General features: G+C 36.0%; 2 protein-coding genes across 2 annotated transcripts; both read right to left on the reverse strand.

The window, feature by feature from the left end:
* Positions 1-2,870: 2,870 nt before the first annotated feature.
* On the reverse strand, positions 2,871-5,571 carry LOC119987916. The gene is made up of 3 exons (XM_038832821.1): positions 4,276-5,571; positions 3,869-4,053; positions 2,871-2,889 (listed from the first exon to the last, which is right to left on the reverse strand). The coding sequence occupies exons 1-3, from the start codon at positions 5,569-5,571 to the stop codon at positions 2,871-2,873; spliced, it is 1,500 nt and encodes a 499-aa protein (XP_038688749.1).
* Positions 5,572-5,646: 75 nt separating this feature from the next.
* On the reverse strand, positions 5,647-7,076 carry LOC119987917. Its single transcript, XM_038832823.1, has 5 exons — positions 7,031-7,076; positions 6,830-6,936; positions 6,368-6,447; positions 6,062-6,241; positions 5,647-5,902 (listed from the first exon to the last, which is right to left on the reverse strand). Exons 1-5 carry the CDS (start codon positions 7,074-7,076, stop codon positions 5,647-5,649), a joined length of 669 nt encoding a protein of 222 aa, XP_038688751.1.
* Positions 7,077-13,665: the final 6,589 nt, after the last annotated feature.

Raw genomic sequence — 13,665 nt, forward strand, 5'->3', positions numbered from 1 at the left:
CAAATCATGCATCAACCAGATCTTGTCATCACAAAATCCCATCTCCAACCCATTGAGGGTGGTTCTGTTCGCCAATCCCATCGTGCCACGCGTCCACCTGCATATCTCAAAGATTACATATATCATAATGCCAAGTCTCAGTCCCCAAGCACGTCTTCCTCAGCATCCGATGGTAACTCCACTGCTCATGATATAAATTCTGTTTTTTCTAACAAGTCTTTCTCACCTTCCCATTTACATTATACTATGACACTGTTGTCTACTAGTGAGCCTCAAACCTATGCAGAGGCTTCTCGTTCTCCAGCTTGGGTCAAGGCGATGGCAGCAGAAATACAAGCCTTACAGGAAAATCAAACTTGGACAGTCACTTCTTTACCACCAGGTCAACGAACTATTGGTTGTCGTTGGGTTTACAAGTTGAAATATAATGCTGATGGGACACTCGAACGACACAAAGCACGCTTGGTCGCCCAAGGATTCACCCAACAAGCTGGCCTGGATTATACTGATACTTTCTCGCCTGTTGTTAAGATTGTCACCATCCGTATGTTTCTTTCATTAGCGACTGCCCATAATTGGACTTTATGCCAATTGGATGTCCAGAACGCTTTCCTACATGGGGATTTGAATGAGACTGTTTATATGAGAGCACCTCCGGGCTCCTCCATTGATCCCAATCTTGTGTGCAAATTGCATAAATCCCTTTACGGTCTCAAGCAAGCCTCTCGCCAGTGGTTTGCCAAGTTCACTGCTGTATTACTTGAATATGGTTTCCACCAGTCTAAGAATGATTATTCTTTCTTTACCTTGAGGACGGCCACACACTTCACGGGGTTACTTGTTTATGTGGATGATATCATTTTGGGAGGCAATGATCTAGCTACTATACAATCTGTCAAAGCTTTTCTCCATCAACGCTTCCATCTTAAGGACCTAAGTGCCCTTAAATTCTTTCTAGGTCTCGAAGTGGCCAGATCCTCTGCCGGCATGCTTCTTTGCCAACGCAAATATACCTTGGATATTCTCACTGATTCTGGTTTTCTTGGTGCACGCCCTGCTGCAACCCCAATGGAGCAAAATGTCAAGTTTTCTTTGTACTCTGGCACAATTTTGGCAGATCCTTCTTCTTATCGCAGTTTAATTGGAAAGTTGATTTACCTTACCCTGACTCGCCCTGACATATCTTATGCCGTGCAAGTTCTTAGTCAATACATGCAGGCTCCCACTGATGTTCACCTTCAAGCTGTTCATCGTATTTTGCGGTATCTCAAAGGAACACCCAATCACAGTTTATATTTTCCTGTCTCCTGTGATTTTCAGCTGCGCGCATACTGTGATTCTGATTGGGCTGGGTGTCCTGATTCTCGTCGTTCAGTCACTGGTTACTGTGTGTTTTTTGGATCTTCTCTTGTTTCCTGGAAATCCAAGAAACAAACTACGATTTCACGGTCCTCTGCTGAGGCCGAATATCGCTCTATGGCGTCCACTTGTTGTGAGCTTATTTGGATTCATTCCCTCTTGCAAGATTTTGGGATTCATCACTCTCAACCTGTCACACTCTATTGTGACAATCAAGCTGCTCTTCATATTGCATCTAACCCAGTTTTTCATGAACGTACAAAGCACATTGAGTTAGATTGCCATTTAGTTCGAGATCGAGTTCAGAGTGGATTTCTTCAAACTCTTCATCTATCTACCTCTCAGCAACTCAGTGACCTCTTGACCAAAGCTCTTGCTCGATCACAATTTCAACACTTACTCTCCAGTTTGAACGTCTTTGATCCCCACCGTTCAACCTGCGGGGGAGTATTACCAGGTCTCCCTACTCGGCCATTTCTATCACGTAATATTTGCGGCAACACAAAGAAGACCCTGATTGAGAATTGAATAATCTATTGTAATTAATTCCTTTTTGTATTTGTCTTATTTTCTTGTATGACTAGAAACTGGACACGTCACTTTAGTTTAGTAAGATAGGTGTATATATGTTGTCTTTAGTTTCTCCTTCTTTAAAAAAAAACTTTTGATATACAGTACTGTAAAAGTTCTTTCTTCAATGAAATGCAGATTCTGCACTTGTCTTTCTTTTCCTCACTCATAATTGTCATCAGTCATTCTAAGTTTTACAGAGTTACATTTGCTTATCAATGTTGATTAATCAATTCCGGGACTCTGCAAGTCGCGGTGGGAGAGATTCGGGAGGCATCCGGCTGGGTGTTACGAATATGTTGATGTAAACATCAACGGTACTCGTTACATTATTGGAGTAAATCTTGCTGGATAACTTGAGATAGCTCGTCCGACAAACGGTTACCTCTCATTACTCAATCTTTTACCAAAGATATTTGTGAGGAAACCAGAGGAGCTGAAGAAGGTAACAAGGGTGATATGCAGTGGTATAAGAGAGTCCATGAAGAGTGTGTCGATGGACATTCCTCCATGGAGGAGAAATGGGTTTGTTCAAGCTAAGTGGTTTGGTCATTACAAGAGAACAACTAATGAAACCCCAACTAAATGTGGAGATCATGACCGAGAGGTTGTTGCAAGAAGAACAATTCTTGGGTTCGAGGCTTTCCCAGTGAAGGCTTACAATTGCAGAGATGATTATGGTAGGAAGGATGGGATGAGATTTGGTCACTTGACTGCTGCTTTAAATGGCTGTGCCAATGGCAGGTAGTTGTAGGATGGCTAGGATTGCTTGTAAAAAGTTGCGTGCACAAAGAGTCAAAGAGTGCCATTTACTTATTTTTAGTTTTTTTAAATATTCTTGGGCCCAACTGCGGCCACATTTTTGGACAATAAAGCCTGTGTCAGCTTTTAAGCTATGGGGTCCGCCTGGGATGGATTGTATTTTAATCCAATGAAGTGAGCTAAGTTTCACCGTCACAACTGAGATAAAATGGGGTGTTTAACGTATCACTTAAAATAACCAAATAACCGATGCTCAACATCAATTAAAATAAGTGCGTCACTCAAGATAACCAATGCTCAACATCAATAAAGGTTGGCTTTTCGAGTCCATCAAAGGTTGGAAGCCCGGACTGCTGTAATTTTATTACAGTAGGTCCTACAGTAATATATCTGTTTTTAACATTAAAATTTTTATTTTTTTTTATTTTTAAAAATTATAAATATGTAGTGTTTATCGCAACGAGCACAACGATATATTTTTTGTTAGAAACAAAAATCAAATTCAACATGAAAAAGACACGACAATTCTAGACCATCGGATATAAACTCAAAATATTTGATGTTTTTGATCACGATGCATTTGATTTTTGTTTTAAACAAAAAATATACCGTTGGATTCGTTATGAAAAATACTATATATTTATGATTTTTAAAAATAAAAATAAAATTTTTTACTACCCATAAAGGGTATTACAGCGGGACCTGCTGTAATAAAATTACAGCAGGTCCCGGGCACCCATCAAAGGTTGTATTGATTCTATCCCATATCATTGAACGGCGGGACTATATTAACCCACTTCTTTTACTTTTTTCACCCCTATCATGTATAGGTCATATCTAGATGTAAGATAATATAGAGAATCATAACAAAGATGACACAAGCAACTTCTTTCATTCACTTTTTCTCTTTTTTTGGGTCTTGAATGTTGACTAAAAATTGAGAGCATATACACCGTTCATTAAAAAGGTTTGAAATTTTTATAATTATTAATGTATTTTTTCAGTATAAGAATTTTCTTTATCACTTATAGGCTAATTATATTTGCCAAATATTTAACTAAAATACAAACAAATAACATTTCAATACTCTTACAATTATGTATATTATAATACAATGGTTTTAGAAGGAAATGTAGAACGTCTACATTGAATGTATGATGCAAGTTGTTTCGTATACGGTGTAATCCATGCAGCTGCGCAATCATACCTATATGTAAACCATTGAATCATAATGGGAGGCATCGGGTAACCCTCTGTTAAGGCAATCTGGACAGAGTGATTACTATTAACGAACCCGATAGTGATAGTAACATGTTCATGCGGCGAGGGAGGCATTGATTGCAGTGGTAAAAATGTCAAGCACTGTTCAGAACTAAGGAGATGTAATATGACATTGTACCTTGAAGCAATCAAATGACCCATGTCTGGCATTGTAATCCGGTTTTGAATTGGTGCTGGTCTATCGGATTCCCAAAAGTCAAGTGAGTTGTAAATGGAACATGTCCGTTCATAACCACCAAATAGATCAACATACTCTGCCCAAAATGTTCTCAACTCGTCAATAAAGTTATGCCGGACGTTTACCCATGCATCCTCTCCAAAACCAAGTAATCCAGCAATAGCTCGGAAGCCACAATTTCCATCAGCTCTTACATCTTTTACGAACATAATGTAAGGATGCAATATAGGTGGGAACTGATTAAGATATACATGCTCATAGGCAGTTGACCTCGATCTTGAAATCCTTTGCGTAGGAAGTGGTGGGGTGTTGTAAAGAGATGAACAACTGTGTCTACCTGGTTCATGAGAATAACAAAAATCTTGCTGAACGAACTCGAATGCAAACGCATCACCACTAGTAGATCTGTCTACTTTCTTTTTTGAGGAGGGGCGAACTGATGAACAACTGTGTCTACCTGGACCTTGAAAATGATTCAAATCGTATTGAACAAAATCGAATGCGTTCTGATTACAATGAGTTGATTTCTCTACTTTCTTCTTTGAGGAGGGGCGTCCACGAATATTTGTCTTAACAACTGGTTGAAGAAGAGCAGTTATTGATGGATTAATTATCTCCTTCAACTTCCTTAGTAGACTGACTTTACCAGACCTTGATTGATGCTTAAATTGTTCTGTGAACATTTGTAGCTCAACACTACAATCGATATCATCATTGACATGCGAGACACTTGGCAATAAGTCAAGTTTTGGCCAAAACTTATCAATGCAAGCAAGTGGTATAGGACGATCTTCATTCGTGTATATTGCAAGCTCGTGCGCACATGACAATCCATTACTCGTACGAAGTTTACATCTACAAGAGTTGATGTCTTCTCCAACAACTTTAGATCGTTCAAATTCCAACCAAATCAGATTCAACACATCCACTGAGACAAAACCCCGTAATTCTCGGAACATACATCTTTTGAATCGATGTAGGACAATATTTTTGCTCTTCTCCAAACTAGCTTTTATTGCTGTCAACTGACCTTGGATAAGTTGATGAATAGACGACACCGATGACTCCAAGTCTGATTGTGATGTGTCGAAGTATCGTTTCAACTTCGAATGCTGACTCTCAGCTCTGTTAGTGGTCAGGTTGCCGAAATGCATATATGTGTTTGTCAAGGCAGATATGAACATCTCCTTATATGACATCAACCATACATCTTTAATATAATTCACGACCTTGGAGTAGCTTTGTAAATTTACCTCAAAAGCAGATAAATTGTAATGATACGCATCCGCATCTTCAGTTTCTGATTCTAGTAATATGTGCCACATGGAGTAGAATGCATCCCAAGATGCATTGTCTGGAAATGATTTTTTACAGTGAGCTATAACAGCTCTATCGATGTGCCATTTACAAAGCAGTTTCATCGACTCGGGAAATACTTAGGCACACGACCTCATCAATGCCAAATCTCTATTAGTGACAATAACTCTTGGAAAAGTTCATTCATCCATTGTTGACCGCAAACAATTCAGTGCCCAAGTATAATTGTCCTCCTTTTCTGATTGCAAGAAAACAAATCCTATGCAAAATGTCATATTCGTTGAAGTCACGCCCACAATCTCAAATAGAGGCATTTTGAACCTATTAGTTTTATATGTAGCATCCATCAGTAACACATGCGGGAATGCACGCAATAGTTCTAACGAGCCTGGATGTGCAAAGAATAATTCTTCAAGCTGATTCGTCTCATCATTACTTCGAGTAAAGAAAACGTGCTCATATTGGTGTAGGAATGACATGAGTTGTTGCATTTGGGATTTACCAGCTTTCTCTGCGGTTCAAAACTTTTGGCGTGCATTGTATATAGTTTTAATGGTGGACACGTTGTTCGGATCTCTGTTCTTTAATATGTACAAGATGTTCTGTGACTTCACCAAATTCTTTGACATATCTACCAATATTTCTTTTTCAGCAGTAGAAAGTTTACCGAAATATGAATGACCCTCCATATATAATGCCGCAGAATGGTTATGCACTCCACACACTACTCTTACAATCCAATCATCATCTGTCTTCAATTTCATCCCTTTCACTCTGAATGGACAATCTCGTTTTTTTGTGCCAGTTAACCTTGTGGAGATTTTATTATTATTGTAGATGCCACCACGATCACATTGTAACAATAATTTGTGTCTCCTCCCGAATCCACCAATCTCTGACCTTTTAGTAACAATAAGAAAACCCAAATTACGTCCAGTATTCTGCACCCATTCAATTAACGATTGACGTGAATTGAATACCTGAGAATGTATTAATTTTGTTAGAAATCAACAAAATATAGCATGTATCATATATGTAAGTACGTAATACACATCATAAATAAGAAAAACTATGTATTATATATTCTTCTTTTATGTTTCTTCGTGTTCCATGTTCAATGTATTAACACGTGACTCGATTCAAACGAGCAATTAATTAATTTATTATTTAAAACAATTAACAATTAATTTATTATCTAAAACAATTAACAATTAACATAATAATAAATCAATTGATATTTATATATTCCAAAAATTATATATATGTTAACAATTAATTTATTCAATATTTACTTTTGTACTCTTATGATAATTTCATTTGTAACAAAATATAGACATGTATTAATTTAGTTATTTAGCATACCATATCGGTGAAAAATTCATTTGTAACATCCACTTCAATGTCTTCTTCACCTTCATCTACAAGATCAGATTCTTCTTCTTGTTTTATTTCATTGTTATCAATATCATCTTACTAACAATACAAATTCAACTTTAATATATGTAATTAATCAAAATAATTATTAAAAAAATGAAATTGATATATTTACCTTATCAGTAGAACCACTTGACAATCTTAACTCTTCACCCCATATTTTCAAATGATCCATTTTTTCTCAACCTTGAATGGGAGAATGGTGATTATAAGTCAAAGGGGAGGCTCGACTGGTTATATAGACTATGTGTGACTCATCCAATAGTATAGAAATCCACTCACAGAAGTGACAAAGCTCACTTGATGCCATGAAATGTGGGCAATACCGCAATAAGATAGTCCCCGTACCCTACAACATCTGTACCAAAGACAAAAATATATGTTTGAATATGGACTTAAATATCTAATAACAATAGGTCCAAATATATTTTTGATTGTGAAAAAAAAATATATATATAGAAAAAAGACAATGACTAAAAGCACACTAGAAGCACACCTCACGGCTCTCACCTTTTTTTCTCTCTCACCTTTTATCTCATCTCTAACTCACCATTTTTTTCTCTCTGACCTAATCTCTTCCCTAACTCTCTCTCACCTCATCTCTCCGACTCTTATATTTATCTCTACCATATTTGGTTATTATCTCCTCCTCAGTCCTCACCTTCCTCTCCCTTGGACCTCGATCGAACAGAGCTAATAGTCTGAGTTGACTGTGACGACAAACAGTGCTGAGCAAGAGTGTCGATGGTGACACTACGGGCGTCGACTAACGGAGTACACGATTTGGTAAGTCTCTGGATCTGGAGGTGGAGAGTGGGCACTGGATAGAGCTTTTGGGTTTGGGTTTTGGGTATGAAGGTGGATCAGCGGCTTTAAATTAACTCGGATGGTTCACCAGTCTTCAAGCTAGAAAGTAAATATCACTTACAAGAGGAGTAGTGATACAACTACAAAGACTATGAGAGTGAAGTTCGGTGTTTGATTCAGTCAATCAAGGCATTAAAGACTTTATGTAGCGTGACGAATAATTGATAGTTGAGTCCCCCTCCCAATCTGGACATTTGGGGGCCATTTGTTGCTAGAAGAACGAATGAGGCAAGGGGTGACCCCCTTCTCGTACTCTTGAGCAATAACGATGCAATCGATTGTAAAACGTCAAAAGCCTAGCTCTACATTGTATTTTTTGGGAAACGAGGTTAAAAAGACAACACTTTGCTAACATTTTTAATAAATGTGTTTTAATAAGGGTTTAGGAGGGATCACCTTTTCTTAGAGGTTGATAAGTTTCTCACGTTTTCCCATCACAGCATATATATATATATATGTATATGTATAAATTAAACAATGATTTAAGTGATAATTCTCTCTCTCTTAATCACTGTCTATCATTCTCTAGTCTTGTCTGTATCCATGATTGACTCTACATTTACTTTATTTCGAGTTGATACACACATAGATGAGACAACCACCACCAACAAAGCTCCAATACCGAGAACTATCTAATCAATGGGGTATAAATAGCAAAAATAGGGGTCTAAATGGCAACACCCATCATTGAATCTAATTTCAGCTTTCGATAAACAATTATTGCTTCCAACAAGAAATCTCTCAATCTAGAATTCAAAATAGTAGGACAGACCCTAATCATGTTGGTATCCAAAGAGGCATGGTATAGTGGTGTCTTATTGAAAAAAAAATTTACAAAGTGAAACAATACTCACACAATTTTTATATAAAAAATGATCAATAAATTTACATTAAAATTTAAGTAAAAACATAAATATAAAATCTGGTCCTATGCGATGTGGCTATGTTGTACGAGTATGCGTGAGGGAGAAAAGAGGAGGGGAATTGGCCAATTGGATTGGGTTGGACTATGTTAAGTGTTATTAAAACCAACATGTGCAATGACTAGCGCTAAATTTTTTTAAGGTTCAACTGGTTGAATTAAACCACACATTTTTTAAATAGTTTAATTTATTTATAAATAATAATAATAGTATAATAAATCAAAATTTCACTTAATTGTCACTCAAGTATACACGTATTATTTATCAGTAGAAAATTTGATTTATTTACAACCTAATAAAACGTGTTAGTGGTAACTAAGGTTGTCAGGACTAGATCGGTCCAATCAGTGACCGGGCACTAGTCTGACTGGTTGATCTTCCAGAATCGGTGATCTCACAAACTGGTATTTTTGAGTTGAATCGACCGGTTTTCCAGTTTAATCGGTCAAAATCGACCGATTTTGAACCAGTTCAAACCATTTGTTTAAATTAAAAGATATTTTAAAGTTTTGCATCAAGGTAGAATTAGAACCCATAACCTCTCAATCATATACTAATACCATATGCAACTAAGTTATGGGTAGTTTTGTGTCTGAGACAACACTTTCATTAAATATATGATATTTCATAAAAATTCCTTTACGTATTATAATGTAGATATAGACTAAAGTGTGTGTATATATATATACATACATGTGTTTAAACTTCTAAATGTTTTATTTATTAATGTATTTTTTTATATTATTGTGAGTATTATAAATATGAAATATTTTTAATATGTATAATAATTTAGGACAATGCTAGAGACCCCCAAAATATCACCCCCAAAAGTCCCCCAAATCTATGTGGCATTAAAATAACCATTGATTAAAAACACACATGTAGGACCCACTTTACATCCAACACTCCACATTAAATGGGGGTCGCTTTTTGGAGCTCTCAAGAATTATCCAATAATTTATTAAGTTGAATACTGTTCAAATTTGGCTTGAACCTCAGTCGAACCATTGAACCTTGAATTGAAGAATTTTCCAATTGAATGACCTGTTCGATTTTCAAAACTTTGGAGGTAACAAGAAGGATTAGTTAAATATTTAAATTTTAAAATTGATGTATAATTGAGCGGAGTATGGATAGATGAAAAAGGGGTTAACTCAACTTTTGGCCACCGAAAGATACTCAAAGTTTCACTTTGGTCACCCAAAAATCAAACGTTCCAAGTTGGTTACTCAAAGATTTTTTTTGATACAATTTGAACACTCAGACAGATTTTAACCCTTTCTGAACTTACATACAGGCTGAGCCGAGTATATTAAATAATTTTTAAGTATAATAAGTCTTTTTTTAGTAATATTGATGCCTTGGGTCGGCTGGTCCCGAAAGCCCCCTAGCTTTAATTGTTTGTATTAATTGTTTTGGGTTTGGGCCAGCCTTGCAAAGTAGGGTTCGGATAAGGAGTCAACTTGAAGCTCTTGATCTTCCCCTTTTACAGTCACAATAAAGTGATTAGACCTCTAAATTGAGGTTTTAATATTCTTTAATAGGATGTTTTAATATTTAGTTAATGTTATTACATGTGTTTTAGTTTAGTTATTCATTTACAAGTGTTTCTTATTAATTTTGTAGGAATTGGACATAATTAGGAGTCCTTGGAGTTGCATGTGAAGTACATCAGTGAAGTAATTGTATGGGCATCAAAAATCGGATAACTTAAGAGTACTTGGAGTTGCATGTGAAGTACATCAGTAAAGTAATTGTCTGGGCATAAAAAATTTCAGGGGAATGTTTCAAGGCGGTGTACGGACACCAAGACATAAAATGCAAACATATGTTTTTTTTGTCTTAACACCCACCCCAGGATTGCCCGAGACCCGCTGTAACAAAATTACAGCAGGTCCTGCTGTAATGCGTTTTATGGGCAGTAAAAAATTTTATTGTTATTTTTAAAAATCATAAATATATAGTATTTTTCATAACGAATTCAACGGTATATTTTTTGTTTGAAACAAAAATCAAATTCATTGTGATCAAAACATCGAATATTTTGAGTTTATATCTGATGGTCTAGAATTGTCGTGTCTTTTTCATGTTGAATTTGATTTTTGTTTCTAACAAAAAATATATCGTTGTGTTCGTTGCGATGAACACTACATCTTTATGATTTTTAAAAATAAAAATAAAAATTTTTAATGCCAAAAAAGGATATTACAGTGGGGCAAAATTACAGCAGGTCCCGGGCTTCCCCCACCCCAGATGTTCGGATAGCTGCCGTGACCTGTACTTCTGGAAAAAAAAAATTCACGATTTTCAGGGGCATTCAATGTTTGTAACCAATGGAAATAAACTTTGTAAGGGTAGATAGATATTTTAACCTGTAATTTTCCCCCTCATTCATTCTCACATTCTCTTAAGCCTCCATAGGAGTAGGGTAGTTTATGTTAATTTCTCTTTCTAGATTTCTTTGTTTTTCTTAGTTCCACTTTTTGATTTAATGTAAACACTAATTTAGAAGACAAATTAGATATTTACCATCAATTTCACGAGTGACTAGTTCTATTTGGTCTCTAATCCTAAAGGGTGAATTTTTTAAATAGTCTTGCTTGATTACACTTATATTTTCTTAGTATAAAAGGTGATTGATCATCTTTGAGAGGGTTAAGATTACTCGTCTAATGATTTTGCAAGTGTTGACTATTGGAGAATTGAGAGATTAGCTTTGTCTCTTGATTATTTGAACTGAAGAATTTTTAGTTGTGTTTTCAAAGTAAATGTGGATCCCTAGGCAAATGTTTGTGGGTATTGCTCTGATAAACCCTTACGAGACTTCAACTCGTCCATTAGGGTGATATAGGAATTTAAAGACTTGTTGCATGCGCTAAATGCAACCATGATGCCTAAGAAAGTGAATTAGGATTTTATTAGTTACATTTTATTTGTTTAGGATGTATTTGTATTGCTAGGGACTAACAACATTTAAGTTGGAAGGTTGTGATTATACCACTAAATTGAGGTGTCAATGTCCTTTAATTATGATGTTTTTAGTGCGTAGTATATGTGTTTATGTGTGTTTTCATTCAATTTTACTCCTACAAGTGTTTCCCATTGGTTCTGTAGGAAACAGGGGCAAATTGACTATTTTTGGAGCAATTTATGCAACTATCAAACATGTTGTCTGAATATCCTATTTAGGCCGTCTAGATGGCTACCTTCAAAGTCTGCTCCCGTGCCTCCCAAAGCTCCCGGGTGCAATAAACGTATTTCTAGACTAGAAGTAGATTTTCAGTACGCTCCAACGCTATGGAGCGCTCCCACAGAATAAAGCGCTCTTGCGGAAGAGAGATTTGTCCGAACACCTAATTGTCTTGTCAGGACAGAAAAGGCATTCCAATGTTGGCTCAAGTAAAGGCTTGTCCGAACACCCTCATGGGCTGTCCAAACATGTGTCACGGACTTGCAATTTTAGAACAGATTTTTCATGGGCTTTTTGAAAATTTTCAATTGTAACCAATGGGGACAACTTTGTAAGGGTATATAGGTAATATTAGATGTAGGAAAGACAATAAAACCCTAATCCAAGGGTTTCTCTCATAATTTTTATTCTCTCGAGTTTAGGTTTTCTCTCAAACTTCTCTGTGGATTTCTTTGTGTTTTCTCTTGATTTGGTATAAACTCTGATTTTAATCAATAAAATTAGATGTTTCTCATCGATATCCTGAGTAGGTAGTTCGTTTATCTAGTCTCTAGTCCCGAAGGATGGATGTGATTGTCGATTGCTCAAGGTACGCATATAGAATCGTAGTTTCAATTTCTCTTTTGTAGTTTTGTGATAGTTATGTGTTGGGTCATGCTATTGTTGTGATTTCGTGATTTTGAGATTTTGAGTGTGAATCTAGTTTGACGACTAGGCTAGGCCCCGAAGGGGTACACTAATCCATAATACTTGGTATGTTGTGTGTTAAGCATTCATCGTGAATCTAGGAATTCAATTTAGCATACTTGTATGAAAGTCTTGAACACCTACTACATGATTTCCCCAATTGCTTGAGCTAATTGTATAGTCATTAATTGTGTGTATTGATTATTGGTTATTGCATAACTATTGTAATGAATGTGGTAGAGTTATGGTAAATTTGTCTGAGTGTGGAACTAGGGTGTTATTCTGTTAGCAAAGTCGAGCCCCCCAAGGGGGAATATTAATCCATAGATTAGGTTACTACCCCTAAACTTTCATCGTAAATCAATGAGTTTGATGGCCTCCATATTTGAATTGAAGTCTTAATGTCCAATTTTCATTGCATATGCATGATTGGTTATATCACACAATTTCATTGTGCATTATTGTGTGTGTTTTCAATAATACCTTGAGCATGAGAATTGACCATCCACCGGAACGGATTAGAGATTAGAGTTTCTAAATACTTATTTTCATAAAACTTGCTTTAGTTGGTTACAAACCCTTTTCATGCTACGAGTCATTTGGTCCATTTACTCTTCTTGCATATTATTCATTATTTTTTGTGTTTAGTTCTATAGTTAGTTGTTTGCATTTATCCACCAAATCTACATTCGTTTCCTTGTGTATTCGTGATGCAGTGCGGAAGCTGGAACACTTGAATTCATTCATGACGAAATCAAGAAACTTGGAATCCACCAAGAACAATTGAGAAAACCTCAAGGAATTTTATTAATAAAACTGAATGTATCAATTACAAATATTTATGAGACTATTTATAGACTGAAAAAACAATCAAACCCTAATTGAACTCCTAATTAAACTAGAATTGGAAAATTGGAAACATAAAACGTGCAGGAAATTTAATTAGCTCCGTTGGATTACAAAAAGATGCCTTTTTGATCTCCTTCCAAATCTCAACTTTAGGTCTTCAAAATCAGTCCTCGGAAAGATATTATAGTAAGGAAACACACAAGGGAATCAAAAGTTATGGACGATCAAAGTTGAAAACTGAATCTTTA

The sequence above is a fragment of the Tripterygium wilfordii genome, chromosome 21 (assembly GCF_013401445.1).
Source record: "Tripterygium wilfordii isolate XIE 37 chromosome 21, ASM1340144v1, whole genome shotgun sequence".
Lineage (NCBI taxonomy): Eukaryota > Viridiplantae > Streptophyta > Magnoliopsida > Celastrales > Celastraceae > Tripterygium > Tripterygium wilfordii.